The sequence below is a fragment of the Anser brachyrhynchus genome (genome assembly GCF_964034855.1).
Source record: "Anser brachyrhynchus genome assembly, chromosome: 9".
Lineage (NCBI taxonomy): Eukaryota > Metazoa > Chordata > Aves > Anseriformes > Anatidae > Anser > Anser brachyrhynchus.
Genome location: NC_137703.1, coordinates 4,528,238 through 4,553,018, shown reverse-complemented (window position 1 = coordinate 4,553,018; position 24,781 = coordinate 4,528,238). Strand labels below are relative to the sequence as shown.

Here is a 24,781-nt window from a genome sequence, read left to right as displayed (position 1 = left end):
GTCTCTAAAACACATCAGTATAGGTGTGCATGGAGGGGAGGAAGAGTTCCTGACTCATCTCCAGCAGCCCCACTGATCCATGCTGGATGCTGGCTTATTATTATTACAAAGCGTAAATGTCATTTGCAAACCTTATCGGACGAGCTGGCATATGGCTGCCCATCCTCTTATCAGAGAAATGGCTGCAAAACCCTGGAATGAGCTGTGAGAGCACTTCTTCCCGCTGTTGTGCTTGGTCGCACCGGTATGAAAGCACTCACCGTCGCAGCCGCAGCCATCGGCGCTGGGCTGGAAGCCGGCCTTGCAGGCGCACTCGTAGCCGCCCGCGTAGTTGATGCAGAACTGGGAGCAGCAGGACGCGCCGGTCTCGCACTCGTCCACCTCTGCGAGGACAGGGCAGCTCGGTCAGCCCCCAGGCACGGCCCGGGCTGCACACGCCAAGCGCACAAAGGCGCTCCCACACACGCAGCACACGGATAGACGCTACCGAACAGCGATCCACGTTTAACTACCTGCACCTTCATACCTCCAACCTTATTCCACGTCAGCAGTGAAAAAACCCTCTAATCTAACAGTGCATTTGCTGGAGGGGCGGACTGCAAGGTGTAATCGTAGCTTCTGATAGCTGGCAGCCTGTTGCTGTGCCGTGCCCAGTGTCCATCCCGAAATCGGTACCATCGGCACGGCTGTGCTGGTGGCGAGGTACCAGCAGCCAGCTGCAACCTTCTGACTGCAGGCTCCTGGCTGAGCTCAGCCCCTCCAGCCTGCCGCGCTATTCAGTGGCCATGCAAGGCCAGCTTGTCAATGCTGAGCTTGCAAAACATTTCTGAGCACTACCTAGGTGAGCAACCACAGATGGGAAAGGTCAGTGTCTCAATTAACCTTGGAGAGAGTACCAACATTATTAGGAAACACGGACAGGAGAAAGAGGAGAAGGAAAATGTAATTAATCAATCGAGGTGAGGAGGTCAGCATGAAAATGATTAATGCAGGTTATTTGGACACGGAGTGTTTTCCAAAAATGTCACAAGCTGAGCTTCTCTGCAGTTTGTCAGACGATACCTTGCTCTGGGGTTTATTAACAGCCCATTGTCTGTGCAGGAATGCGAAATGTGCATCCAACAAAAGGAAGATTTTTGCTGTGAAGAGCAGCTTTTTGCTTCCTCAGCCCTGCCAAGCCCTTCACCTCTGCTCTCCCTCCCCTGGCTGTAGCCAGCGAGGCGGTTCTCCCTCTGACATCTCCATTAGCAGGTCGCCGTGCTGCTCTGCCTCCTCTCGGGTGCAGAAATGGGACTGAATGACCCACCCCGCCCCGCCAGGCTCTTGTCAGCTCAGGATCCACATCTGCCTCCCTTCCTTCATTTCTCTCATTTTTACAGCTGCAGCATCAGCCGCCCTTCCAGAGCTGTGCTTCCCTCCTGCCCTGCTCGTTCCTCCTCCCCACACTGGGCTTTTCTTGTTGCAAGACTTCTTGTCCGTACTGCCCCGACATCCACCAGAGCTCCTGCTCGCTACCTCTTCTCCTGTCTTGTCTGTGCTGTTCTGTGATGCCTGCTCCTGGTTTGTTTTCTCCTCTATTCTTGGTTGTTCTTTACAGCTTTAATGGCATAGTGACAGTGAGCCTAAACCAGTATGAGATACAGTTTGCACAGCAGAAGCCGTAAACAAAAAAAAATCACCTTGTAAAATCGTGTGGAACATGAAGGAATTTTTAAGCTCTTCTTGAAATAAAAACAACTGTAACTATTGCTTCCACTTCCTCAGTGAGACTGCCCACAGCCACACGTGTAACCTCACCAGTGAGCACGAGATGGAAACAGAGCAACTTCCATAACACAAAGCGGGGTTTGCACAGGGAACACTCCCGAAAAGCGGTCCTGATGCTCCCAGCCAGAGCCAGCCAGCCAGAGGAAGGGACAGAAAACAACCCCTCAGCCTCAGCTGTACACGGTGAGACACGGCCATAACATCTGCAATTGCACCGGTGTCCTCTTCCACTTGGGAAGCAGAGCTCCCTCCCCTAAATGAATGACCTGAGCAAGCACAGAGCAAGGCAAGCTGGAGCAGCGGCTGAGGAAGTGCCAGAGGACAGCACTAATTAAATCCTGCAGGAGGAGGGAAGGGATGGGAGGGGAAGGGACATCCTCAAGCGACAGCTCTGCTGTGCACCCCCCTTGCAGGGGGGTAAATTACCTGTGCACGTTTTGCCGTCCAAGGCAAGGATGTAGCCGTCGTTGCAGGAGCAGCGCGGCCCCGCCGTCGTGTGCTCGCAGTGGTGAGAGCAGCCGCCGTTGTCGTTCTGGCAGCTATCCACGATTTCCATTTCGATGCCTTGCAGAGAAACAAATCAAAAGGATGGTAAAAAGCAAGCGCAAGAGGAGAGTCACTGGAGAATAAGGCTTGCATAAAAACGCATCCATAAACCAGCTGCTGTAGCAGGAAATATAAACTCAGCTTGCACCTACACCTGGGAACAGTGTGGTTTTGAGCCACTGAACTCTGAGTATTTGTCATCCTGTGTCCCAACAGCGGATGCTCCTGACTTTGGCACTGTGAAGGTGGCTTGCCAGTTTAGCAGTCTGCCGGCTATGGGAGCATTCACAGGTGTCCTGAGATTGATGCTGTGTCTGAACGCAGCGGTGAGCTCTGCCCTCGCCCCAAAGGAGAGATGGAAATTTTTGAGGAGCCCAGGCGGCTCGGCTCAACCGTGTCTGCCCGTGCTTTCCAAAAAGCAGCTTTTAGCTGCAGCAAAGCAGCACTTCTGTTAAGACTTTGTCCCCCAGACAAGTCAGACGGTGCCGGTACAATGCTGTCACCAGCCCCCTTTGCCCTGACAGATCTCCCCACCTGCCGGCACTTGGCTGGGCTGCACAGACCTCAGACGTTTTGGCAAGGTCCAGTGGAAACCCCCGGATAGGAAAGGGAACATCTGTCCATCTCCTTCCCATCCAGGTGCTCCATTCAATGATTTCTTTAGGAATAAAATAAGCTATAAGCTCAGTTGTAAAGTTTCTCTTGAATTAGCTGTATTGTTTATTAGAGGGCTATTTAGAGAGGAATTTTCCGTGCTGTGCAGGAGAGCTGAGAAACCCCACCCCAAAAGGAGCCACTGTACTTCCAGAAACGTCCCAGAACAGAGCAGCAAACAGATCTGGTACAGATGGATGGCATTTCCCCCCTTCTGCAGCTCACAGATACATCTCTGTTGGTAGCTCTGGTGCTCCCCTTTTTGTGCCTTCCAGTCTACTTAGAAGAGGGTATAAATTCAGAGAACATGTATGGAAGGCTACATCTCATCCATGCTGGGGTAATTTGCATCAGGGAGAAGAAATCTAGCCTACCGTCCAGCGTGCTAAACTGGGATTTAAGAAGCCCAGAATCTGACTTAATGCATTATCTTCGTCATTTACTTTGTCTTAGTTCTTCATTTGTAAAACAAGGATTTCCCCAGTGCCACTGGGGGAATGAGAGAATAAACAAAGATTGTGAATCGCTTAAACACTGTGATAATCCTGACCATAAATACACACAGAATGTTTTTATTTTGATTGCTTGCTCCATAACATTGCACATAAGGCACAGGGAATCGCCATCCATGGGGATGTGCTGAGCATCGAGAAAAAAAAAAGATCAGAAAATCACAATGAAACTTAAGTGGTCTAAACCACTTTTTTTTTTATGCCCATAATAGATCATTTCATATCTGTGTACTAATGGCATTCCCTTTGCCATTGCACCGCTCACAGATCCCCATTACCTATGAAATAATTCTCCGGGACCTCTCTGAAATAATTGTTTTTTGTTTTTAATGTATGTGGATGTTTTCAGACTGATTTTTATCCTTACTAAATACTTCTTACATGCAAATGCTTGAAGAGCGCATTCCCTCTCTGGCATGCCGTATGTTTTCTGAAGGAAATTCTGCTGAAAGTTCTTGCAGGGTATTATTAGATTGAACGATCGCTGCCCACCTCTGCTAGAACAGGTCATACTTTTGTCTGCATTCCAGTGAGCTTATGTTAGGTCCGTAATAACACCAGCTCTTCCACAACACCTCCTTTATTAATCTAAATTTACCCTCAAGGACAGCCCAGGGATAACCTCTCAGCGAGCCGCGCAGGCAGCCAGTCTCCTTCTCAAGAAAAGCACTGCTGCTTGAGAAACCCCACTGCGTGGGGGGGAATGCAACAGGGCTCCCTGATGCTTTAGTCTGGGAAATTTTAGTTGTGCAAATATTATATTTTTTCATCCCAAATCTTGTTTTTTCTTTCCCCGTTTTTAAGCATCTACTTAATACTGTCAACAGTCTCTGGAGAAACATAAGTAAACCTAGACAGATGAAGACAGGAGCAGAATGTCATCTTGGTTTTCTTCTGCATCAGATCCAATATGTAAGAAAATTGGGAGAAGGAGGGCAGGAATGAATATATTTCATAGAACAGCAATATTTTGGTAGCGCTGGAACAGAATTCACCAGGCTCTGAAGATAAACCAACAGGGATATTTGCTCTTTGAAATGCAGTAATTAAGGTCTGTGAACAGAGGCTTAGGAACGTATCAACTTGCAAAAATGGCAATAGCAGAAGATGAAGAAAATAATATTAAGCTGGAGTTTTTGCATACATTTATTTTGCCGGGAGTGCTAATCCAACTGAATTAAAAATGAAGCACGGCAGTTTGCAGATCAGATAGCCCGAAATGCATAGCTGGAAACCTGTCACTTACGGTAGCACTGCTTTCCATCAGCCCCCAGCTCGAAGCCGGGATTACAGGCACAGGTGAAGGATCCCAGAGTGTTCACACAACGATGAGCACACCTGGCTCTCCCTTCTGCACACTCGTCAATGTCTAGGAAGCAGAGAGAAAGGCAGAGACAAACATTTGGGTATTAAAATTAAAAATATCTCCCTACACCCACATGGCTATATTTCCAAATGTCCAGTGAAAACAATGTCTTGATGTTAGTCTACAAATGATGAATCCAGGAGGACTGAACCCACAGCATTATTCTCCAAATTAATCTGTTTGTCTAAGCCTCTCCACGTGAATATTTACAACATCAAACATCATATTTACAGCATCGGTCAAAGTAGCTTGTTGATTTTTCCTATAACAAGAGCAAAGGCAATAGGAGCCACATGAAGAACATGGAAAAATGTCCTAACTCCTACCACCCTTAAATTATCACTCATAGCCACTCCATTTAAATTAACGGAGCAGGAATTATCTGTTTACTTCCCGGATGTCAAATGATCTGGATTAAATGGTGGCTGGGTCTCAGTAGGTCTGATGGAGATGGATCCTCTCTGTCACATCCCTGAATCCTGAAGTTTCTTCTGCATAAGGCCAGCAGGAAGGCAATTCCTGTCATCAGAGTTTCATACCACGTGTGAGAAAGCAGAAAAGGTGAGGAGCCGTACATGGGCAGACTGTTCTTCACACAGTCCTCTGTCAAGCAGTCCCTTCCTCAGCTTTACACTCAGCCATCTGCATTTTGGAGTTAAATGCTATTAAAGGCATCCATCTTCCTAAAATCTCAGTGGAAGAGCATGAAAATATTTTTAAGGAAAAAAGATACGCCTTATACCAACTACTCCTGCCGTGTAGTGCAGCTGCAAACACCAACCTCCGTGCAAAGACGTGTGGCACCCACCTACCCGACCTCCTGCTCCCACCCTGTCCTGACGTTGCCTTGCAAAACGCGAATTATTCACTGCGACGCTCCCGGGTCAGAGCGTCTCGCGCCCGGGACGGAGCTGTCAGGTGTGCAGCTCCTCGCCCTTTCCCACAGCAAACCGCTTTCCAACAGTGTTTTCTCTCCATATGTGCTGTAATCAGTCCCATGCTCACGGCCCCCTGCACTTGAACACGAGTAGCTTTATGAATGCAATCAGCCTACTTGCAAAAAGAGGCCCCAGGCAGTGCAAACACCGCACACTGACTCATGAAAATTTCAGGCTGAATGGCAGCTGCTCTGAAGCTGCAATGTGTGTAGCTGCTGTTTAGAATAAAATGGGCTATTTCTCCTCATTCTGTAATTAATTGCCACTTTACACGTAGAAAATGTTGGCAAATGCCTCTAACGTTCTTTTCGCTTTTTCTGCTTTTCAAATAGAAAAAATAAAAAAGTTGGAAAACCATACCACAGCCACCATCCTGCACATATTTCTTCATAACTCATAAATACGGCTAATAGCTAAAGTATCAGCTCCCCTGACACTTTCCTGCCCTCTGTCTCCTTCTAGCTTGGTTTTCAGATAGTCAAATACCAGCTTGAATTTGGCAAAAAAAAATGCTTTGAATAATTTCTAGGAGAAAAAACACTTTTGTTTCATAGTATATTCACAGTAAAAAATGATGCCTAACATTTCAAGACTGTTGCCATGAGGTCAGGAAGAAAATTTGTTCCAATATATAACGTTGCAAGTTATCTAGTGCTTGAGTTTATACATAAATAAGCAGAACTGTCAACGTGCATCCAAGACAAAACAAGGAACATGCTGACCCTAGGATTAAACAGACTGCTGTTTCCACCTACCAATCATCGGTGTAGGGTCGACGCTACTTGGAAATACCTTACTTTTTTGGTAACCTTCCTCATATGAGTAATCCCAGTAAGACTGGTATTGCCAAAGTGCGCAGTGCTACTCACAGAAGGGTTTACAGAAAACTGAGTAAAACATCCAAGGCAGGAAGTATTTTGCAAAGCAGCCAGCATTCTGTACAGACAACACAGCAATTTAAGTATTGGTAAAATTTTGGCCAAGTTTTCAAAAAGAGGAGTTTGAAATTAGTGTCGCACCCCGATCCTGACAAGGCTGTTAAAAATCTGTACACAGTCAAGTCTAGAGATACTTTGCACTCCATTAAGCTGATAAACTACCCTTGCTTCGAAGCACCATGTTAAAAGAGAAAAGCAGGTATTTTGGTCTCTAATTCCCACACATTTCAGGTCAGAAATGCTTTAGATCCTTTTGAAAATCCCAGCCTAAGTACAGGACTTTGGAATTCAACTTTTTAAGCTCCTTTCTTTGGAAATCTTAGACTTCGTGATTTCTTTCTTCACAGTAGTTTCTCTATGAATATGGAAACAGCTCTGCTAAAAAGCCCTTTTGAATTCTAAATAGGTTTTCAGTGACCTGGTTCAGTGTTACTTGAACCAGTTTTCCAGGAACTGTACCTGGGGCATTATTTTAAAGGGACACTACAGCACTAACACTACAGCACCCACAAATCCAGTTCCTAGAAACTACGATTGAAGAGATCACAGAGTAATTGCCATTACTAAAACGGTCCCCCAAGACAATTGGCTGACGTAAATATCACAAGGAGAAACGTTGTTTCAAAACACATACATATATTTGTCTAACATATTTCTTTCCATTCGAAGCTCAGTAAAGCCAGAGCACGGAATAATACCCTTCTTCCCAAGAAACAGTCTGCATTTTCTTACCTAAGCAGGACTTCTTGTCTGCAGAAAGATAATGCCCTGGATGACACTCGCATTTGGCAATTCCTCTCTCATTTTGACAGATTTGTGAGCATCCTCCATTCCCACTTGTGCAGGGGTCTATCACTGAAACCAATTAGAGCACACTGTCAACTTAAAGGTCATACTTGTGCCTGAAAATGGTCTTACCTGCCATCGTTACAGCTAACAACTAAGATTACGGTAGCCGTAAAAGATTAGACTGAAAAAAATATTTGACAGAAGTCGGTGTGGAGTTAAATCCATTGTTTTCCTGTGTGCTATTTTCTCTGTTGCTGGACAGCATTTTCCATAGAGCAGCAGCACTTTAAACAGTGGGCAATTGTGGCTGTATTATTCCTTGGAAGCAGGACAGGAAAAGTACATTTCATCCTTATTTTGCCATAACTGAGCAGATTTCAAGAGCTGCTCTAAACAATAGCAATTAGCACTCCAGTACGTGTGAACCAATAAACGCATACAGTGGTGGAGTTTGCCACAGAATAATGTGTATTTAGAAGTCTCTAGAGAAAATACATGCTGAAGAGCCCTCAAAAGATTTCTTTCAGTCTAAAAACATATGGCATTAATGTTGTACATCAAGATTTTTTACTTTTTTCAACAACAACATACCATTTCAAGGATAAGCAGTTCTAAGTGGCAAGAACTTAGAAACGCATTTATAAAGTGCCTGCAGAAGTCTCCACCTCAACACCTTCAATGTGGTTTACGTGCTTATTCCTGGAATGCATACCTGCTGGAAGCATGTACCTGCCCAAAGGCTTTGCACACATACAAACTGACCCATAGACAGGATGATTTGGGTTAAGAGACAGAGTTTTCATACCAAAATCTGATATTCTGCACAAGGTTGAGGTTTCAACGTGGAGTGCTAGTTACACGAAGATACTGGTGAATAACGTTAGAGAGGCAAATTTGGAGGATACCTTTGAAAATGTGTCCCCTAGAGTTCGGCTTAGTTTCAAATAAAGCTTTTTAAAAGTCAAAGTTATTTCCTTACAATTAAAAGTGTAATTCACTTTTAGCTTTTTACTAATTACTGTCTGCTTTGAAACATTTGACCAGTATTCCTCGCTTGCCTCCAGCCTGACATCTCCTTCGTTGGCTATCTCAAGGTCTGTGCAAGATAATTTCTACAGGAGCACTGGAAGGAAAGTCAACATCAGTTGAAGGTGTTTTCCTCTAGACCTTGCAGCTTGGCTCTTCCCTTGGCTAACCCCATAAACAAATATATAGAGTTATGTAGAAGAAGGGGCTAAGAGAAAAACAAAAACAAACTATTTTATATAGAGACATTTAAATATATTGGAATTTTATTTTTCATATCCTCCAATTTTTGCTTTCCCATTCTGTGTAGCCAGTGGAAATTTGTGCCACTGTTGGCGACAGAGGACATGGCCCCAGAACGCCTCAAATCCCCTCGTTTCACCTCCTGGCATCTCAAGAACATAACCATTTAAGTCTGCAGGCTGAGTGTCTGGCATGATAATATAAAATAATATCACTGTTAAGGATTTAGAACTGAAATTTTCTGTTGGACTTTCAACACGATAGGTTGCAAATAGGTTTCTGAGGGACAGCAGCACTTCATCCTATGTGACAGTTTCAAGGCTGACAACTCAGCTCTGCAGTTAAACAGTTTGCTGTCTACAAAGGATTTAGCTTCAAGCAAGAACTCGTTCCCTGGCTGATATCAAATATTGAGTTATTTGCTGATTCTTTTTTTATTTGGACAAATTAAATGAAATCACTATCAAACAGCATCTGTTAAACCTACATATTATAAAGGTTTTCAGAGCATCCAAAGCTTTAATTTGAGAATGATTGCAGCATAGAGTAAAACTTGTAATAATCTGTGACATGACAACAAGCAAACAACAAATTATAGGGTACTCAGTAGTAAAATGTAGTAATTTGAATAAAAATAGCAGCCTTGGAAACCCTTAGACAAGATAAAAGTTTGTAAAGGGAAGAGATTTTCAGGACATAAAGCAACCACAGATTGATTTGTTTTACTTGCTTTTGTTTTACTCTGACATATCTGTTCCTTGCTGTCACAGGCAGGTTTTAGCAAAAGCTAAAAACAACTCATTAGTGTTCTTTCTCGACACATTTGGCTCTTATTGTTTGACTTGCTAACATTATTGGGTAACAGACTCCACCCTATGAAACTCTATCCCAAGCTGTTAAACACTGTGGCCAAAAAATCAAGACCAAAAAAAAGAAGAAAAAAAAACACAAAGAAAACTTTAAAACCATTCAGTTTCCCAGCTGTCTCAGGACATCCAGGAATCTTGTCTGAAAAAGCCACGCTGATGCATTGATCTGGGATGGCAGTAATGCATTTGACAAACTGTACATGCTGCGTGTGCTGCGGACCCTTCCAGAAAGTCACTGCAAGGTTGCAAAGGACACAGTCTAGTTCTCCAGTCCCACCTCTTATGCTCTCTAGAGCAGCAAACGAGAGAGAACTGGGTCTCATCAAACTCATTTGCTTGCTCACAGCAACCGTGACTTTACACCGGAGAAAATATAAAGTGGCCAGGATTAAAAATTCCTTCCCTGGCAGAGGGAGAGTTGTCGGTGGAAGCTGTTTATTTATACATGGGAAATTCAGAATGGGTTGTGAAAGACGTTTTTTCCTACCACTCCTAGGTAACCCAATGGCGAATTCTTTTTAGCAGACATCCTGTAAAGCCCATGTCCCTTATGCAAGCACGAAAGCCACTGCAGCTCCCATCTATACACCCCTCACCTAGAGCCCCTCTCTCTCCACCTTGCCGCCACGTGTCTCCGTGCCTTGCGGTGGCTGTGCAGGGCAGGCTGCGCCCTGCCAGGCCCGGGTCTTTCCGCACTGCCTCACGGGGCGCCTGGGTGTGGAGTCAGCCCCCGAGCAGCCCATGGGGTGGCTCACACTGCAGCACAGCCGTGGCTGCTGTAGTAAACGCCCTCGTGATCCTGCAGTTTCTCTGTCCAAACTAGCACTGCAGCAGCCATCCCTTCTGGTTGGAAACTAAAACCAGCCAGGCTCACCTCCTCCCACCTCTTCTATTTAGAACATCTCTAATTGCCAACCCAAATGTATTCATGGCCACTTTAGGCTCATTTGTTCCTGTAAAAATCTTGTCCATCAGCTTAACTAGCACTTTTCTCTCCTAGGTGTTTACTCGCTAAGGTATTTATGGGATGAAAGCATCCCACTCAGACTTCATTTTGCCAGGCAAACTCCTCTTGCAAGACAGATTCCTTCCTCTGACCACAGCTCCTCTCCTGGGGAGGTTGTGCTATTATATTTCGATTTACACCATCCTAAAAGCAGGTGACCAGCATACAAACAGGCTCCAAATAGGGCTCCGTTGTTCAGTAATTACTGGTGACGAACTGCTGCCTTCGGTGGGTGCCTGACCCTCATCAGCCCCACGGCATGAGGGAGCCAACCGCCACAGCCGCCTGCCTCTGCGGCACCTCAGCGCCAGCAGAGGAGCAGCAAGAGGCTTGGAGTCGGCCTGGAGAACAGAGCAGGCCCCCAGAGCCCTGTCCCCAACGGTGCTGTCCCCTTCTGCCTCTTTCTGCTAATCCCCGGGGACACAACGCGGCCAGCAGGTGGGAGGCCATGAGGAAGGGAGCGGGCCGGGGCTGCCGGCGGCCGCGCGGGGAGGCCAGGCCTGGAGAACAAGCGCTGGTTGCACGCAGCGGGAGCTGGAAGCAAGCTGAACAGCAGGATTTACTCACACTTCATACACAGCGCGCAAAAACCCCCGAGCAGAAGAGGAGCCATATGGAAACGGTTTTGTGACAGGAATTTTAGCGCAATAAATCCACAGATTTGGCCCTATCTTTCGCTGGCATATTCAAGGGTGCAATGTGTGTGCGCTTGTGTTGGCGAGGGGAGGTTTGATTCAAAAACTGATGAATTTCTTAAAATATACGGAAAAAAACCCAACAACCAAACCCAAAGGTAGCATTTCTGTTCTGCTTGTGAGTACTGCATAACCTGAAGGGGAGGATGAATGAATCAGATTGCAATTAGGAGCAACATAAGCCAAAATCAGTTAAAGAACAGACTTCATGTAGAATAAAATATGGAGGCCAACTCTGCACACAACTTGGTGAGTAATGAGGATTGCAACACCACCAAGTTCCTCACCTATCTCATCATGGTCAGTGTGCAATCAGCTGGCAGGGGTCTGCGAGGCCAAAAACACCTTTGTGACCATCAGCTGAGGCGAACTTCACACCTCCGCTACGTGTCGGTTTAACCCCATTGGTAACAAGCAATTCCTAAAGCTGCAAGCGGGGGGAAATAGGAATGGGCGGAGGCCCCAAGCACTGTCCTGGGGGCTTTGACATGGCCTGCAGCGCGTGCAGGCAGGTGGTGCAGGACTGCTGGCGCTGGTCGTGACCGTCACCCAGCCACTGCGTCCTGCCCGCAGCCCCCCGTCAACACAGGGGCTGATGGTCAGAGGCGAGGAAGCACTGTGGGAACACACATCAACAACCCCAAAACGTATTTCCTGTTTCAAATATACGAACAACTGCAAAAAAAACACACAGTCCTGTAATTTTTACAGCCTTACGGAACTGCTTTCATCGATGCACCTGTTCCCGTCCCCTGCGCCGTTCTCCCTGGCAGTCACAGCGCTGGTTTGACAGCGTCCCGCGTTGGCGAAAGCCAACGACTGCAGCAAGAGGAAGGGAAGATCTGAGAGCTGCAATGCTGACTGAAGTACAGCCACCCTTTGATCTGACAGCAGCAAAGCACTCGAAGATCCGCCGAGGTAAGGAGGGAAAAACAGAGCAGCCCCACTGGCACTTGCCCGTTGTTTTTTGCCTGTCCCCGCTATTATTGATTAAAAAAGGGGAATTGTCTTTCAAGCTGATTTTCTCAGCCTCATGCATAGGAAGCAGTAAAAGACAGGGGTCACAGGCTCTGCAGGACTGCAGCATGGACATACAGAGTAAACAACAAGGCATAAGACAATTTTAACTCCTCTCTAAAGATGCTTCTTCTTTTACTCAGGCAAATTAATATTCTTTTGTGTTCAGCATATATCCCCAGCCTCTGGAGAAACGTTTCTCTTCCTGCCAAAATATGTTAACACCCACCCACACCTATTCGCATGCTGAATATAAAAATAAGATCGATCATCTGAACCTGTTATTGTGCTGCATGTATGTACGTGAGTGTGTACTGTGAGTGCATCTATATATATTTTAACAGCAGGGATGTACAATGTTTGCCACGAGGAGCTGGAAAGGCTATTTGATCCTCCATGGAAGGCAGACTGTGGACTCACTGATGTCAGCAAAAAGCTTTGACGTTTATTTTAGCAATATTAATATTAATTCAGTTATCTGTCATAGACATTAATGAAGTGTTGGCCACAAAAGCTGCTGCAGGAGGCATTTCATCCTGTACTACCATCAGCAGACAACTAGTTGCTGCACTGACTATGTGCTAAAAAGAGAAGGAATTTTTTCCATTACTATTGACTCTCAATGCCCAGGCAGCAGCAGCCAGGACACCTCCCTGCACACTGCACCTGGCCTTGCCGTCTGATCTGCACTGGGGATGAGGCTGCCCACCTCCGAAAGCAGCTTCAGTTTCCATGAGGGAGGCACCGACACAGTTGGAGCTTCCCGCTTGCTCTACATTTGTTTCCAAAGACCCATTTTTCAGTAAGAATATTCAAATAAGATGGAAAAATTTCAGGACGTGAAAAATGCCTTAAGTCGGCTCTAAGCGACAGAAGAGACGCCTCGAATTTTAAAGGTGCCATTTTCTCCCTCCTCTTCTGGACATAAGCCAGTTTGGAAGTGGCAGCAGAGAAGCTCTGCCACCTGCGGTGCCTCATGGCACGGAGGCAAGGGGACAGTGTCACGGCATGTGGGGACGGCAGTTGGAGGCCACATGCAGGGAAGACAAGGACCTGCGGATGGGCTCCATCTCCATGCCTGTGCAATACAGATGCTGACGTTGATAGAGAAAAGAGACTTTTCTGACTCTAGGAGAAAATGGAAAATTCTCAGCGAAGAGTTGTCTCCAGCCCCTGAAGCCACCAGGTTGTGTGGTTACTTCAGCTTCTATCTGGGAAGTTACCGAGCTGTACAGTGGCAAAGGAAGCCCCAGCACGAGCCCTGCTCTCTGTTCAGGTCATTGCTCAGCTCCGCAGCAGCCTTGCTGTCCTCTCACACCTGAGTGTCTCGTAGGCTTCTGTGTGGCAGAAAGAAGCTAAGCTTTGGCCTTCAACATACATATCTCAACCTATTATTACCTATAATAATGCTCAATGTTTTTACAAAAGAGTATGAAACCCTAGTTAGACAGTAACCATGGGGCTAGAGCAAGCACTCTCCTCAAGCCTTTATCTTCCATCACCTTAAATCCAACCTCATGAATGACAAGAACTGTAACCAGATATACTGTACTTTTACTTCTGTGACAAAGCAAAGAGTAGAGATTTGTAGAGATACCTTCTTTGTTGCTTCCTCTATTAAGATCCATAGTGTGTGGAAGTCTCCACAAAGAGCTGTTTCTCAACAGCTCTTCTACATAAGCCAGACATCAAAGATAACAGCTGGCACCAGAGATGAATTGGGCTCTAAAATCTCTGTTCTGCTTTCACTTCTTGGAGTTCAAACAAGAATAAATTCCAGTGAAGACAATGAATTTACATCAGTCCAAAAACACAGCCTGGTACTACAATAAATATGTTTTCTGTCTGATTTTCTGCTTTCCAGACATCAGTTGGTTAAACTTTAACGAAGTTAAATTCACTACATTAACATAATCAAGGCATTGAAAACAAAGTAGAAGGACTGGGCAGTGTTACCCTTGGTTATTTTAATTACCTGATTTGTAGTGAATGTTCAGGCTGGCACACATATCTAAAAATGAATTCAGTATTGAGCAAAATCTGAGGGACAAAAAGCTAAAGAAGAAAAGGAACATTGAAAAAGATGGGATTGTGGCACAACACAAAGTAACAGAGATCATCAAAGGATTCAGGAATAAAACATTTTACTTTCACATGCCGTTCATCACCAAAGAAGATAACCCACGTTAGAAATCATTTGCCTCAGAGTACCAGCAAAAGAGTGCTATGAAGATCATGTTGGTGATGCAGGGATGGACTGCCAGGGACAGTCGGGATCCCAAACACGCTGTGATGATGCGGTAGCAGGACAGGACTTGCTGTAAAGGGTTTGTAACAAAACTTCAGTAATCTTCCATGCAATCACATGGTAAAGTAGCTTATCGAAGACCTTATCTTAAGCTTATGGAGACCTATTTGAGTCTTCAGATGTGGGCTGAATATCTTATAAGAAGATAGATCCACTTCCTTATGTATGGGAGACTTCCAAGCCATCTAGGTTGCAAAATCTGCTTCCCTCAAGTCATTTTGGCACTTTTGCTCCCAGAAACATAGGATTGCCAAAAAAGAAAAGAAGACGTGGAAAGAATGAACATAACAGAAATCTGGGCTGCATTCATCTCAAAAGCCTGTATAAAGGGATGCGTGTTTCTTATTTCTGTAGCTGAGATGATAAACTTTCATAACAGCTCATTTCCAGAATGTGGACCCTTTTTATTCTTAGTATGTTTGAGAGATTGTTACATCCTCTAAGGTATTCATGGAACAAATATTATTGCTAATGTAAGCTTTATTTGAAATGCTGGATGTTCTGCTCAGCTGCACTAGGCCAAAGGAGACGTGCACTATTCCTTTTACTTCTTGATCGGATGAGTGCTCAAAAATGCACATATAAACTGGTGCAGTAGACCAGGCAAACTCTCCATTCCCACCAGTATCTGGCCAGTGCAAGCAGCTAGTGCCCAAATTCCAACGCTGGGTGCTCCTGGAGAACAGTTTTATAAAAAATGCTTCTCCCTGTCCTCATCAATTAGCCTCTGTCTTGTGCTCCAATGCACGAGAGTTTATTATATCCATTTATTTTGGTGTCTTGTCTAAATAGCTAAATGGAACTCAATATTCCCTGCTCAGTATTATGTGTATCCATTATCATGATAGCAGCTCTCTCTGACTTCCTTCTGTCTCTCATCTTAGGATTTATTTCTGTTCCTTCTTGATAATTTTGGAGATACTCTGAATAAACCTGAACGTTATATTAAGTATTTTTAATAACTCCTTTTGAATGCTTAAATTCTTGAAATGAAAACTCACTTTCTGATAATGTTGACAGCTAGGAAAACTCAGAACTAAGCTTCTGATTATTTGTGCCACGAGAATACTATACACTGCCCACAGAATCCCCACAATACCTACTTTTTGTGTTTATCATTCACTTCTCTCAATCTTTTTTCCCTTAAGCCATGTTACTCATTTTTAGTATGAAATTCCCTCTCCACCACTGCTGAAAATGAGACTATTCAGAGTGAGTAATGTAATTCAAACATCACATCTTAGAATTCTGTGTCTTCCCTGGTCATACCTCATCAGAAAAAGATGGATTTCTCTTTTTTTTTCTTTTCTTCTTGTAATTCATAGGAAAACACTAGTGTTTCTATGTAAATATAAACCATTTTGCTTTAAATTAATTTATTTATTTAACACTTGTGTTTCCTTACTCATTCCCTCTCCAACTGACATAGCCAAAAAAAGATTCAGACTTTGCCATATTTTTAATTGCAGTTTCAGCATTTCCAAAATGCTGAAAGTCTTTGTATGTGGTAAACCCAACAAACCTAAAATGGTAAGTTCCTTAAATTAAAAAAAAAACAACAAAAAAAAAACCAAACACATTATTCCCACAGCCTGAGTGCTAGTACATCTTGTGTCCTAGTTGCATCAGTAAATTTACTGCTGAGATAATATAAGAAATGACTGATGACATATTTGGCTGATTTTAAGTACAGCCAAGGGAATTCATGCAAGAACTGAGACAATGACAAAACTGGGAGTGAATTTATTCTGCAGATGTGGCCCGACCATACTTGACCATTCTTCTCATATTACCTAAAACCAGGCTTAAAAAATGCTCAGAACTGGAAAAATGTTCTCATTTGACGGGAAGACCTTACATTTTTTAAAGCCTGCTTCAGAGCAAAAAATATTTTCACACAATTGCATCACAGAAACACTGGATGCCGTCACTGCTTTGCTCTGAAAAAAGAGAACAATTTTGGAAATGTCTGTTTTCTTGAAAACCACTTGAACCAGACAGGATAGTGATATCCTTCATGAATTAAGCAAAATTGAGACCAGGAAAGTCTACAAACCTCTGCATTTATGCAAAAACATTTTTTTTCCCAGTGATGTGCTTGTAACATTTACTCACGTAAGCACGTGCGCCCGTCGGTGTGCAGTCTGTATCCCACCTGGCACTGGCAGTAGAAGGAGCCGTGGGTGTTAACGCAGCCCTGCTGGCAGCCTCCATTCACCACTGCACACTCGTCCACATCTACAAAGAGCAGACAAATGACTGAAATTACAAGACAGCCTCAGCAAAGCCATACCCCGGTTCTCCTGGAGTGTATGTAGCTCATACACAATGCAACCACAACGCTCCAACTGTATTTTTTTGTTTATTTATTTTGCTGCTGCACTCTAAACAGAGCAAAGAAAATTGAAATTTTATGGTGTTTTTCAAAGTTCCCACGGGCACTGTCTCTGTAGTCTCTACTTCTGAAGCCTTTGCTAATTAGAGTGGTCTGTGACGCTTTCCCCTGGGGGTAAGAGAAAAATACAAGGAGAGAATGACAGTAAGCTAACACATCCAAGCTTGCAGGTACCACTGGTCAAACATTTGGCTTTCCCAAAAATTTGCTGTATGAGGATTTCCTTTTGCATCAGGCCTTTAATCTCATTAGCAGGGCTGCTTGGGGGTACAAGGACACAGAACTGACGTGGGAAAAAGACATGCAAGAGCAGAGCTGGTGCTCTCAATCAATGGGAGCTTTGGCGCTACATACGAAAAAAAGGATGATTTTGTGCCACATTTTCTGTGGCTCTGGTCCCGCAGGCTTCTCCGAGTTTCCCTGAACCTTCCGTATCTTCTTCTCGGGTGACCTCCCTGACAGGGAGGTGATTTCCTGACGGTACGTGCTCAGCATCAGCAGGCATCGCTCTGTATTTCACAGTTTAGGGGATTACATTCAGTCAAATGAGGAGAGAAACTACCATTAAACTGGCTTGAGACTGTGCTGTAACATTTCTCCTGAAAACAAAGACAAGGATGGACAAAAAAGACCTAGAAAAGTTTAAGAAAACACTCGAAGGTTTAGAACCAATCCACAAAACTGCATTTTCAAAAGTACTGCATAAGCAGTTTCTGCATCTTTTCTGCAACTCCAGAATACTGTAAATAGCATTTGATTGGCATGTTGATACCACTACCTTAAGAACTGATGCAGAAATCATTGAAAGTAAGGGCCAGTTAGTTCACTCCCTGGCAAAATTTCACCTGGTAGATACTCGTCTTGGATCTGTCTGTCCTTTCCTTTGCAGGCCTCAGGGATGGCAGGTCCACATCCCTCCATCTCACCCAGGGGCGATGCTGGCATGAAATTATGCTGACCACTGAACACATCCTCCTGTTACTAAACCCTTCTGCAATATGCATCTAGAAGGGACCCTCCATTACTACCTATATATATATATATTTAAAGACTGACAAGGACTGAACTGCCCTTTGGATCACATTCTGAAACCATCCTAAAGGATCTACCCATCCAAAAACGCCCAAGCAGGTGTGCATGAGGAGACTGGGATGGAAAGAAAGAAAAGAGTGGCTCCATGGAGAGGCCAGCCCAAAATTGCTGCTGCAGGGAAGGGGCCGGATGCAGAGCCAGGAATGCGGAGAGGAGAGGAGCACGGAAACAAGAGCACAAAGGTTTTTTCCCCCCTGGTGTTGCACTTGAGGAGCAAGGGGTCTGGCTTTCATATTTTTGCTGTTGATATATCTGCTTTGCATTTAGCTTTTATGGTTTACATTTTTATGCTTTTATGTTTATTCCATTTTAGAAAATCTAATCAAAATTAAATGAAAAAGGAAGTTTTAAAGATGATTTGGAAACACACGACATCCTGGTCCTCAGGAAATGTATTTATAAAGTTAAATTTTAATATTTCACATGTGAATTTCACTCACCTAAAGTGAAGTCCTAGTGTTGACTAGTGTTTAAATTCAGACCATTTGCTAACGTGTGCCACTTTTTAATCCTTCTGCTATATCTGTTCTTTCATTAGACTGTATACTATGTACATTTCCTACTGCCTGGAGACATCTGGAATACTTTTTTTAAAACAGAAGTTTCATTTTTTTAATGTAAACAGTAAACAGAAAATGTTATTCATCCTGTTGAATACTATGCTGTTAAGAAACGCTCTGCTGAAAAATCCCAGGATGAAATCAAAACCAGGAAACTATTTGTCTTGAGTAGCAAAGAAATAAAATAAGCAAAAAGGCTCAGAAAAGTATACCAAGGAAGCAGCTGAGCTATATAGTACAACACATTCTAGTATTTATACTTCCGTAAACTTAATTGTTTTAAGCTTCAATATATTAATTTTATAAGCTACAGTCAGGCACAGAATTTCTCTATGTACCAAATACAGCTTTAGTTTAGGATATTAGCACTTACAAAGGAAAAAAAATAGCCAAGATAATAAAAACTGAGCAATTAGAGTAAGTGCTATTTGTCAGAGCTAGGTCTGTTCGGGCATTTTAGTGCCTGGATTTCCAGGAGAGCCCTCGGGAGCTCAGCACTGGCTGCAGCCTCCCTCAGCCCGCGTGTCCCTTGTCCTGCCGCGTCCCAAACCACTCATGTCCCCACACCACCAGACCCATCATGTCCCCCTCGTTGGCTTTGCCTGTGGGACACCAGCCCGCCCTTCTGAGAGGTGCCCCCCGCCTGCCTGGGGCGCCCCAGGGGGCTCCGTACTTCAGCACCGGCCCTGGTGGGCCCAGCTTTAGGTACCCATCACCAGGAGGACAAAAGCAAAGATGAACAACAGTATCCTCTCCGATATCATCCAAATACCTGACGGACAACAAACATACTTTGCTCGCCTCATAAAACACCCTTCCAGGCCCAGCAAGGCACTTGGAAGGCAGTACAATTAAACGAAGAACAAAAGGCCCTGTAACAGACTTGTACACGCAGCCTTACCCCACCCCACAACTCGCTGCGGCTGAGGGGGGAAATCACCAGGCGAGACGGAGGAGCACACCACGCAGCGCCACCGCCGTCCTCCCGGGAGGCCCGAGCGGCGAGGCCGATGGCAGGCGAGGCCTTCAGCCCGAGGCTTCCGCGGCGAGATCGATATCGTCAGGACTAAACGTCGAAAGATGCTTTCGCGTACTGAAGATATAATCAAGAAAAATGCAACGTGCAGTCGCCTTCAGTGCCTCCTGCATCTCCGGGACAGGAAACAACGCTGCCCCCGGTTACAGAAGAAAAATGCCTTAATTATTTTGTCTGGGGAGAAGGCCGAGAAGCAGACACTGACCTAAATGCTTGAGCTGCACTTGAGAGTTTTACAAGTGTAACCTATTTGCACTCTTACAGTAAAATAGCTACACCTGTCAAGGACAAACACACCAGGAAAGCAACAGCTTACACTGTCAGAGGTATACAAGTGGCCGTTTCTTTTTCTATGTGGAAATAACTTTAGAAATGTAAAATTATAAAGTCAGTCCCCATGGGATTACAGGAGATTGCATCTGTTTAACTACATATTATAATTAAATTTGGATTAATTCCTGCCACAGATCAAACTAAAATAGCTATGTGCTCAGCTTTCTACAGTTACATTCAGGATGCTTATCTGAATAACTGGAATTTTGAGCCATTTGGGGCTTTCTTATTGCCAGTCACCCTGTGCTGAGAGCAGTTGTGTCCCCAAAACAGAGGCAGAGCCATCCATAGAGGCGAGAAGAAAAACGAGGAATCTGTGCTCCCCAAAGCTATCTTGAGAAGGGGATTACACTGCCGGGTGAACAAAGCAGAGTCAAGATGTGAATATCCTCCAGATCACCTGTGAATTTTAGCAGAGAGAGGTGCCTTTTGGTGAGATTCACCAGTGCCTGCTCTCCATGTTGTACACACGCAGCACGTGCCCTGCTGCCTGCTGCTGCCAGCCCACCACCGCCTGCCCGAGGATTATGTCCCGATTTACCCACTGGTCATCAGGAACAGCCTTATGGCCAAGGCAAAAGTCAATCCTAATCGTTGCCAGGATGCAAATTGCCTTAGCCGCCACGGCCTGCAGCTTCCTTTAGCTCTTCAGGCCCCTGAGTGATGGCGTGCTGCCCGTTCGTGCACCCCAAACGCGGAGAAGAGCCTGCGGCATGCAAACCCCAGGGCTGCTGCCAGCACCGTGCCCCTTCCAGGGCAGGCTGTGCCGATGGTGTTATGGATTTTAAGTCCTCTGTACCCCTGAGTGGGGGTTTTGCTGATCGTGAAGTTTGCCCCCAGCCGATTTGATGGGCTGCTTTGGCAACAGGTTGATTTCCCTGCCAAATATCTGTTTAAACACAGAGCTGTGAGATTGCTTGTTTGGAATTCAAGGTCATCACATCGGTGGCTCTTGTACGCAGCTTGCAGGATTTTTTTTCATACTGTTACTTAAAATGCTTAGGAACAGCTATGATCAATCAGTTCCTTAAAAATAAACAGAGAGCAGCGCTAGACACAGATAATTAGTGGACCTGCAATTATGCTTTTATAAAAGAAAAAAAAAGCAGGCTGTTGCCAGATCAATTCCCCACTAACAGCAGCTTAGCTTCTTAAGCCACTAAGAAACATAAACAGGCAAAGCTAAAGAAAGCCCCAGAAGAAGGAGAAAACCCGTTCTGACAGCAGCAGGGCTGAGCATTTGCAGGAGCCTGAGCAGCACGCGTAGGTCGGGAGCAGGGGCAGCCACAGCTCCCACGTCCCTGAACAGGGGGAGCTGGTGGGCCCAAGGCACTCACACTTGAACCAGGTACCTCCTTGAACCCACACGTAACAAATATCTGCACGGTCACAAGCCTCCAGAGGGAAATATATGCCCAATATAATAACCACTGGACAAGCACTTCATACGATCCCAAATCCTTTTTGCTTTTAAATCCAATTTTTTTTCCTTTTTTTTTTTTTTCTTTCTTTCAAGTGACTGCAGTCTTTGCAGTCTCTACTCCCACAATGAATGCATCATCCTCTCTCCCACAGGTCTGCAGTGATACATCCCTGACCCTCTTTCTCTTCTGTAGCTATATGCAAATACTTGAGCTCTGGTGCAGGACAGCTGCCACTTCAGATCTCAAAGAGCCTGCAGCAATACTGAAAGGCAGGCCTGCTTTTCTTCCTAATTCAGTTTACTTTTTAGGGCAAGGCATTCCTCATAAGGTCATTTTTTGTAACTAGAGCTCGAACGTGAGCCCACGTCAGACATGCCGACAGCCCCAGAGCAGACGTGAAGGGCTCAGGCACGTCAGGAGGGAACTCCTCAAGGGGACATCTTATGGGGCAGAATAAACTTTTTATTTTGCATTAGCACCATTAGCTCCCTTCTTAGGCTCGCTGCCACAAGAGCGAGTGCTAAAGAAAGACCTGAATGGCTGTAAGTTGCCAAAGGAAAGCTGCTCCCTACCAGGCTCAACCCAGCTGTAAAAGAGCAACACGAAGAGAGGCAGCGACCAAATGAAGTTAAGCTGTGAGCATCGCCCACCCCACAGGCACTAGAGACTTGCTGGGGTGCCGAGAGTCACATCAAGCTGGGAGGTGCAGAGCAGCATGGTCACTGAAGCCAGGAGCAACAGCCCCTTTCTTGAAAATGCATAATTTGGCCTCACCAAGGCCAGGGATCCCACCTACACGAGTAGTCAGGGCTTACTTTCACCCAGTTAAAATCAGCTGGGCACACGCTCACACATGGGGACTCAAACCTCCATGGTACCCCCTGGGGACCTGACCCGATAGGATTTCACAGAAGCACAACGACACCCTTGTTACCAGATGCCTAAGAAATACTGCATGAAATTGGAACGGATGACACGTGCACATCGACATTTTCCATTCACCACAATCCGCCCAGCTTACTGCAGGAAGGATGCAACCAACGGAGAGAGGAAAACACAAAACCCTACTTCCATTTATTTAAAGGATGGTTTACATGAATGTTTTTAAATTTATAAATTTAGGTTATAATTAAAAATAATTATAGTAATTATTTATAAAAAATAGTGACCAGAGGGAGGAAGCACGGTCTACCCTTTGCAGCAGCATCTTACAATTTAGTAAAGTCAGGGTTTGGTCTCCTCTGTGCCCAGGGAGCTCTGTGGGTCCACACGTGCTAGGATTAAGCAGTCAGTAACAGGGAGGGTGGAGAAACAGGGAAGGGAAGACTGGATCTTATGTAAACAGCCACAAGGAGAAACATTAAGGGGCTACATGTAAAATTATCACAAGTGGATAAACTGTTCATCTCAGTATTTTTCTGGATTAGGTTAACAAAAATCCAGCCTTCCACTCATTTGTGCTGAATCACTCACCCAATCCCTTCAGTTTGCTGAACTGCAGCTCGTTTAGTTCATCCGACACGAAAACTCCCTTATTGTTTGGTATCTAAAATGATATTTAAAACCAGCGAAGATGGATGACAGCGCTTTCCCTTCTGTTATTTGTGATTAGTCTGGTGTATCGATTCCTAAGGATGTTTAAACCTCATGCAAGTCACAGAGTGAAAATATCATATGGTCGCTCCCCACCAATTTACATGGTGGATTTTACTCATCAATTTCATGTGTTTCAAAGCTGACTAATTTGTATACTTAAGGGAGAGGAGGGAAACAGGCTCGGTACCCAGTCATGCAGAAGCTGATCGCAAAAGTCAGAAATTTCTGTAAGAGTGAAACGTAACGTAAGAACCACCATTGCTATAAGCAGATGCATTTATGACAGACTCAGCTCCCAGCTTCCTTTAAATCACACAGTCTCCCCAAGTCTTGAGTCTGAAAATGCCTGTAATTTGACAAGCAGTGTGAATCCATTCACAAATGTACTTACTATTAAGCGTGACATGATTTGCTCTTCAAGCAGAAGTTTTTAAAATGACCTCTCCTGTTTGACTAGCATTAAAGTTGTTTTCAAGGTTTGAAAGTTTGATTCCAGGAGTTTTGAACCTCCCGTTGCTAGAAAAATACTTGTCCAATTTTTCCACTATGAAAGTTGTTTGACATTAGCATTGACTCTAGAAAAAAAACACAACAAGTTTTAAGTCTGGTCAAAACCAAAGCTTAAAATTCAAGAATAAAAAGCAGAATTTCTGCTAATTTTAACTGAAAACGTGCTTCTGTTTCACCGAACCAGACTGAGCTGCAAAGAGGGAAGAGAGCAATTTTTTATAGCTGCAAGATTTTAAATCGCCACGTCTTCCATGAACTCTAGGGCTCTTTTTTATACTTCACAAAAAATACCATAAATATGTTACAAGCTCTTTTGAGTGGTCCACTAGAACCTGATGTTAAAACACCTTGGCGAAATAGCTTTCAGCATAGATAAATGTGCTCCTGCGGAGCTCGCTGGGTCATTTTAAACCGTTCCTGCTCCTGGGCTTTTATTTTTGCTCCTCACCTATTTGTTTCTGCCCTTTTGTGGCCCCTCCAATGGATTATATGAGCATCCATTGTCTGCTTCAGTTCAAAGTCAGTCAGGTTAGCTCAAATCACTGCTGCAGCTTACTTAAATTTCAGTAAGTCACAGGTGTCTGAGGCAAGCTCGCTACAACAAAATTAATTAATGGAATAGCTTGAGCAAATCATAGTGAAAGAAGCATGTCAAGTCTGATAAGAGATTGGTTAAAAGGCATGGTTAAGAGATTCCTTACCCAATTTAGTCCCTGAGAACCAATTGCACGTTGAAAGAGGGCCCTTGTTAGTGCGGCGAGTTCTGCACAATGTTTCTTCTTTGCTTGGGATTAAGCACAAAGCAGCTTTAACCTGCACCATTTTGGCAGGGTTATCCAATTAGCCATGCACAGAAACAGGCTTTCCAAGTTATCTAATTATTTACCTTCCCCTGAAAATCAATGGCATTTTTTAAAAAAAATGCTCTTTGTAAAGGTTTGTCTGACTTTCAGTCTGTCACCTTCCTTCAGACCTCCCTGGTGATTTGGTCACACCGTAGGGGAGAATTTGCTGCCCTGCAGTTGGTACCTTGCCCTATATTTCGGATATTTTTCCAGGTAGCTTCAGTGACTTCAAGCTGTGACTAGGTCGGCTTTCCTCTCTCAGCCCTGGTTTATCTGTCTTTATACCGAGCACACCAAAGGACACCGGGAAACGCTT

At 44.6% G+C, this 24,781-nt stretch overlaps 1 protein-coding gene across 5 annotated transcripts in view; it reads right to left on the bottom strand.

Moving 5' to 3' along the window:
* LOC308200152 (uncharacterized protein) overlaps positions 1-24,781 on the bottom strand; it is a 222,834-nt gene that overhangs the window by 49,119 nt on the left and 148,934 nt on the right. For all 5 annotated transcript variants that reach the window (XM_080605366.1, XM_080605365.1, XM_080605367.1 and 2 more), the window contains 5 exons: positions 16,790-16,912; positions 7,454-7,576; positions 4,726-4,848; positions 2,194-2,331; positions 261-383 (listed from right to left, as the gene is read on the bottom strand). In XM_080605366.1, coding sequence (XP_080461492.1) covers positions 261-383; positions 2,194-2,331; positions 4,726-4,848; positions 7,454-7,576; positions 16,790-16,912 — 630 coding nt within the window. The remainder of the gene's footprint in view (positions 1-260; positions 384-2,193; positions 2,332-4,725; positions 4,849-7,453; positions 7,577-16,789; positions 16,913-24,781) is intronic.